Source organism: Terrapene carolina, unplaced genomic scaffold, assembly GCF_002925995.2.
Source record: "Terrapene carolina triunguis isolate 2854851 unplaced genomic scaffold, T_m_triunguis-2.0 Scaffold33837, whole genome shotgun sequence".
NCBI classification, from domain to species: domain Eukaryota; kingdom Metazoa; phylum Chordata; order Testudines; family Emydidae; genus Terrapene; species Terrapene triunguis.
Window position 1 is genome coordinate 1 of NW_020698188.1, and position 5634 is coordinate 5634.

General features: G+C 65.4%; 2 protein-coding genes across 2 annotated transcripts; one reads left to right on the forward strand and one right to left on the reverse strand.

Moving 5' to 3' along the window:
- Nucleotides 1-31: 31 nt before the first annotated feature.
- On the forward strand, nt 32-2107 carry DDIT3 (DNA damage inducible transcript 3). The gene is made up of 3 exons (XM_024213249.3): nt 32-693; nt 1110-1262; nt 1348-2107. Exons 2-3 carry the CDS (start codon nt 1134-1136, stop codon nt 1789-1791), a joined length of 573 nt encoding a protein of 190 aa, XP_024069017.2. The 5' UTR covers nt 32-693; nt 1110-1133; the 3' UTR covers nt 1792-2107.
- Nucleotides 2108-2194: 87 nt separating this feature from the next.
- LOC112115990 (methionine--tRNA ligase, cytoplasmic-like) lies at nt 2195-5469 on the reverse strand. Its single transcript, XM_024213247.2, has 8 exons — nt 5219-5469; nt 4943-5074; nt 4314-4418; nt 3769-3952; nt 3568-3639; nt 3235-3261; nt 2799-2915; nt 2195-2622 (listed from the first exon to the last, which is right to left on the reverse strand). Exons 1-8 carry the CDS (start codon nt 5467-5469, stop codon nt 2470-2472), a joined length of 1041 nt encoding a protein of 346 aa, XP_024069015.2. The 3' UTR covers nt 2195-2469.
- Nucleotides 5470-5634: the final 165 nt, after the last annotated feature.

Here is a 5634-nt window from a genome sequence, read left to right on the forward strand (position 1 = left end):
TGCCCTACAACAAGCAAGATGCTGAGATACCACAGGGACGAGCGCAGGGTTAGAGGAGGCAGCTCCTCTCCCCAGGCTCCCAGGCCACCTTGACCTGAGGCTGCAGAGCTTTGTTCTATGAGCAAGAGAATCCAGTTCCTCTTGGCCTTTGATCCCAGCCGCAAAGCCCAGGCTCAGGGTGGCTTTCAGCAGCACTGCCTCTGATGTCTGCGCGTCTAGCACTTGGGAGGAGATCCTGCCTCTTCCCCCAGCAGCGGGGTGGAAGCAGCCGGCTGGGAGAGGGCCACAGCGAGGCGTGCGGGCGGGTTGGCTCATTGCTTGGAATTTCCCGAACATCATAGGCTAAAAATAGCCAGTGGCTGGAGCAGGCAGCGGTTCCCAGTGGGGAGGGGTCGTGGGGTCACACCGGGCTGGAGCAGGCAGCAGTTTCCGGCAGGGAGGGGTCCTGGGTCACACCAGGCTGGACAGCAGGCAGCAGTTCCTGGCGGGGAGGGGTCCTGGGGTCACACCGGGCTGGAGGTGAGGGCAGGCAGCCGTTCCCTGTAGATTTCTTCCTTTCCATCCCTGCTAGTGCTGCCTGGTTCTGGGCCCATGGGGAGATTTGCCAAACCGCCGCCTTGTCTGATTGTTTGCTTTTCCCCCCAGTCTTCTAGACGAAAGTGTGTCTTCATACATCACCACACGTGAGAGCAGGTAAGGCCCGGGGCTGGTCGTTGCGTGTTGGGGGGGACGCAGCTGAGATGGGTGTCCCGTGGGGCCGGGTCCCTGCCCCAGGGCTCCCTCTGCAGCGGTGAAAGGGAGCTTTCCTGCTCGCTGAGCTGGAGAGAGCCGGCCTGCCCTCCACCTGCCCGCAGCTCCTCCTGCCCGGGCATCAGGCTGAGACATGCTGCCTCTCCCCAGGGCCTCGTGTCCTTGCCTGGCTTCTGGGCTGAAGCCGATGGCCCCACCTAGCATGACTGAGGGAGGGGGTGTTGGCCTTTAGAGCCTCTCCCGGGCCCCTTTCAGCTCTTCCCGCAGCAGCTGGTTTGTTCTATTGTAGGGTTGCTGAGAGGAGCTTTGGACGGTGCCCCCTGGGCCTGCTGCTAATGGTTTTCTCCCTCTTTCGCCAGGGAGACTGCCTGACAGACCTGACGATGGCAGCCGAGCCGGTGCCCGCCTCCCTGCCCAGCTGGGAGCTGGAGGCCTGGTACGAGGACCTGCAGGAGGTGCTGTCCTCGGATGAGAATGGGGGGACATCCCTGCCCCCCGGGGGAGTGGAACAGGTTAGTAAGGGGCAGGCGGGGGGGGCCCACTAGCCTGGCTTGCCCCTTGGCCCCACTGACACACACACTCTCTCTCTCTCTCTAGAAAGACCTTGCCACACTTGATGCCACAGCACTGCTATGGGGCTTGGATTTCCCGTCCCCCTTGGCGGAGCCGACAGGCGATGCCCCCGAGAGCTGCGAGCTGGATGCCAGCTTGACAGCCGAGCTGCTGGAGCTGCTGAGCGGAACGCCCGAGGAGCTGGTGGGGCTCCCTGAATCGGACTCCAGCCAGAGCTCCCCGGCTCAGACCTGCACAGAGGATGAGGAGGGGGCAGGCCCGGCCCGCGGCGTGAAGAGGAAGAGAAGCAGCCAGTCCCAGGGGCAGGGCAAGAAGCGGAGCGGGGAGAAGGAGCAGAACGAGAGGAGGGTGACAGAGCTGATGGCCGAGAACGAGCGGCTCAAGCAGGAGATCGAGCGGCTGAGCGCAGAGGTGGAGGCCACCAGGGCGGCGCTGATTGAGCGCATGGTGAACCTGCAGAAGGTGTAGGACTGAACTGAGCCCAAGGGGCTGCAGTGCCCTGTGCCTGTCGGACTCACGGGGGGCAGCTGGGCCCTGGTAGTGCGTGGCCCGCTTGCCACAAGACAGCTGTGCAGAGCCAGGGGCTGGACCTGAGGCTGAACGGACCAGTGGCTGCCCTGGGCAGACTGACTCAGACCACAGCCCCGGAGGGCCCTACGTCCGCTGGTGCTGCGGGGGGGAGCCGGCAAAGACCTGGATGGCGGGAGCTCCCACTCCTGGTTGTGCCAGCGTGATGCTAGGGCTAGCAAGCACTCAGCCACGTTCTCCCGGGCCAGCTGGCACAACCCCGCACATGACGAACTGCTATTTAACGAGGGCCAGTGAGTCCTGGAGCTACAGAAGGGGCTGTTGTAATGAGCGTCACAGCACATCTAGCAAACCCTTTATTGTATGTCCCCGCGCGGTCAGCGCTTCCCCCATTACATCCTGTCTGCCTGAGCGTCTCTGCGGGTCCTTGTGTGGGCTGGGAACGGTGGGAGGCGGGTCAGGGGCTCCTTCCACTCGGCGCAGTTGCTGCAGGAGGGGCCCGAAAGGGGATGCTGGGCTGGGCCCCGCAGCCTGGGCTGCTCACAGGTATTTCTTCTGGGGCTGGAGGGAGCAGGTGCAGATCCCCCAGCAGGGGGAGAACCAGTGCTGCCAGTGGAGCTATTTCCTCTTCTTCCCCTTGGGGGCCGGGGGCTCGGGGGTCTTCCCCTCGGCCAGCGCCAGCTGCTTCTTCAGCTCCAGCAGCTTGGCAACCTCGGCGTTGATCTGCCCCTTCTCTGCCTTGCTGGCCTTCAGCTGGCGCACGCGGTCGGCCTGGGCACAGAGGGCAACTGTTAGCTCAGTCTCTGGCTCCATGCAGAGCTGGAGAGGCTCTGGCCCCAGGCGGGGGAGAAGCTGAACCGCAGGGCCACAGCTGATCCCCAGCCCTGGGGGGCTTGGCCCTGCCAGGAACGCAGCCTGCCCTGAGCACAAGCAGAGGTGCCACTCACCTGTTTGGCCACCTCCTCAGCCAGCTCCTTGACCTTCTGGGGGTCCCCTGCCAGCACAGCGCCTCCCCCAGGCCCAGGGGGTGTCATATCGGCCGAGGCCATGCGGGCAGCATGTGCCTGCGGAGGGGAAGGGAAGTCAGGGAGTCCCAACACAACAGGCTCTGCCTGGCCTTCGCCAGGCCTAGCAGAGCCCCCTCCATGGGGGGTTGAGGGAGAGTTCCCCCTGGTGGAGCCAGGTGGGGTGTAGGGTCAGAGCCCCCATAGCATCGGAGAGGGCACCACGCATGCGTAACTCCCGCAGGGCTGGGCCACACGGCATCTGGCCCTTGCACTGGAGGCGGTGGGAGGAAAGGAAGGGACAGGGGTTGTCACTCATGCCCCTCCCCGGTCCCCCGCCAAGCCCCAGGCATGCCCCAGAGAGTGGGGCGAGCGTTACCTTCAGCTCCAAGGTGGAGTCTTCAGGCTGGGAAAGGAGAGAGGAGAGAGCAGGTGAGGACAGGTAGCAAGAGAGCAAAGCATGTGGCTGGGCAAGGCAAGCGACGGGTTCCCGGGTCACTCCCTCCCTGCTGGCCGGGGCTCCTTCCTTCCAGTCAGCCAGCAGGGGGAGCCCTGGCACACACCAGCTTGGGGCCCCCATGAGGATGGGCAGGGCTTTCCTTCCAGCAGTGGGTCACGCAGGAGCTGGGGAGCCTGCCCCAGCCCCCAGGAAATGGCCCCAGAGTGCCACAGATTCCACAGGCAGGGGACAGGGGTCAGGATTGGGGCTCACCTGCCCTCCACCAAACCGCTTCCGCAGGGCTTCAATCTGCTCGCCCTCCAGCTTCTGAAACAGGGGGGTCACCTGGCAGGGGAGGGGGGAAGACGTTAACGCCCGGCCTGCCCACTGCCTTCCCTCCGCCGCCCCCCCCGCCCCTGCAGGGGGCTGCAGACTCCGCCAACCCCCCGCGCCAGGCCCGGGCTGCGCGCCTACCGTGCCGATCTGGTGCCCAGGGGGCAGGAGGCAGAGGAAGGTGTCCGTCAGCACGTTGCAGGCCTGCGGCACACAGAGCTGGCGCTGGATGGTGGCGCTGATGCTGGGCATGTACGGCTGCAGCATGACTGAGATCAGGGAGGCGATATTGACGGCCACGCCCGTCACTGTGCCCGCCCGAGTCCTAGAAAATGGGACCCCCCCACGTCAGAGCGGGGCGCAGACTCTAGCAATCAGTGTTTTGGTGGGCATCAGCCCGGCTCCCAGCTGCAAAACTAACAGCCAGAATCACTACCATGGGCAGGCTGGGCTAGCAGGGGCTGTGGGTCAGGAGTGAGGGGCAGAGCTGTGGGGGGGGATCCCATATCAAGTGGGGGGAGGTGAGTTTGGCCCATTCACCTGGTCACTAGGACTTGGCTAAGCCAGTGGAACAGTTTCCCCGCCTCGCTGAGCCAGGCAGCCCCGATTTCCCCCCCCCCCCCCCCCCGGGGGATCCTCTGCCCCCCAGGGGCGAGCTGGTGGGTGGGTCTGGCACTGCCCCCTACCTGTCAGCGTCGTGACCCTTGATCCGTTTCCAGGGCTCATTCACCTGGATGTACTGGTTGCCGTAGCGAGAAATGCTCAGGATGCAGCGCAGGGCGTCCCGGATCCTGCGGGGGGTGAGGGGGGGGACTCAGACTCTGTGGCCAGCATGGAGCAGGGTGATCACCTAGTCTGCCCTGTACCTCGCAGGCCCCCCCCAACCTCCTCCAATCCCGGGTTCCAGAGCCCACGGTCCAGAGAAGGTACCATTGACGCCAGTTCAAATCTGCCCGGGCCCCTCGCTGCAGGGGGAGGTGAAAATCTCGGCCAATCTGTCCCGGGGGAAATTCCTTCCCGACCCCACTTATGGTGACCAGATGGACCCTGAGCATGCGGGCGAGACCCGGCGGCCACACGCTGCGATGGGCTGGGGGCAGGAATCTCACCAGCTCGCTGTCCCTGGCCGCGTGGGGCACGGACGCCTCTGCCAGCTACTGCCCCATGTACCCTCGCAGGCCACGCCCTTCTGGAGCAAACCAACAGGGGCCTTTGGGGTCTGGCTGCTCTGTGCCCCCCACCACCACGCTGACCGCAGCTGGGCAGGGCAGGGCCAGAGCCAGCCCACCGATGCCCCTCAGCCCCCGGGACTCACCGGACCTTCTCCAGCAGCTGGTTGTACTGGCGCAGCTCCAGGGTGACATGAGCCAGCAGCCGCTTGTCATCCGCGCCCAGCTCCATGGGGGGGACGCGCCCCCCGAAGAACTTACAGACGAACATCCCGGCCCTGAGGGGGGGGGGAGAGAGAGTGAGCCACATCCCACCCACGCCAAGCCCGGCCCATCTCCCCCCACATCCACAGCCCGCTCCAGCTCCCACCCCCCGCAGACCTCGCTGCAGCCCGGCGCCCCCTGCGGGGCCCACCCGGTACCTGTTGACAAAGTTGCCCAGGTTGTTGAGCAGCTCGGAGTTGTTCTTCAGCATGAGGTCGGTCCAGGAGAAGGCGCTGTCCTGCCCCTCGGGGCGCAGGAAGAGCAGGTAGAAGCGCCAGATGTCGGCGGGGATCCCTGTGTCCTGGGCCATGTCCCCAAACACCCCCATGCCGCGGCTCTTGGAGAACTTCCCGTCCTCGTAGTTCAGGTACTCTGGGGACGACGCGAGAGACTGGAGTCTGCACGTCATCCCCCCGAGCCTGCCCCCCAGCCCTGACCCACAACCTGCAGCCCCCATGACCTAACTCTTCCCTGGACCACCGAGCACTGCCCCATAGCAACCCCGCCCCGCCCCCCATACTGCCCCCTAGCAACCAACCCCCCCCAGCCCCCTCCGCACTGTCCCCTAGCAACC

Excerpts from the sequence above, each read along its gene's own strand:
- LOC112115990 (XM_024213247.2), bottom strand. The coding sequence starts at position 5,469 with ATGACGTGCAGACTCCAGTCTCTCGCGTCGTCCCCAGAGTACCTGAAC. Across the intron at positions 5,075-5,218 it reads CTGGGCAACTTTGTCAACAG|GGCCGGGATGTTCGTCTGTA; the intron begins GTACCGGGTGGG and ends CCCCCCCCTCAG. Across the intron at positions 2,623-2,798 it reads CTGAGGAGGTGGCCAAACAG|GCCGACCGCGTGCGCCAGCT; the intron begins GTGAGTGGCACC and ends CTCTGTGCCCAG.
- DDIT3 (XM_024213249.3), top strand. The coding sequence starts at position 1,134 with ATGGCAGCCGAGCCGGTGCCCGCCTCCCTGCCCAGCTGGGAGCTGGAG. Across the intron at positions 1,263-1,347 it reads CCCCCGGGGGAGTGGAACAG|AAAGACCTTGCCACACTTGA; the intron begins GTTAGTAAGGGG and ends CTCTCTCTCTAG.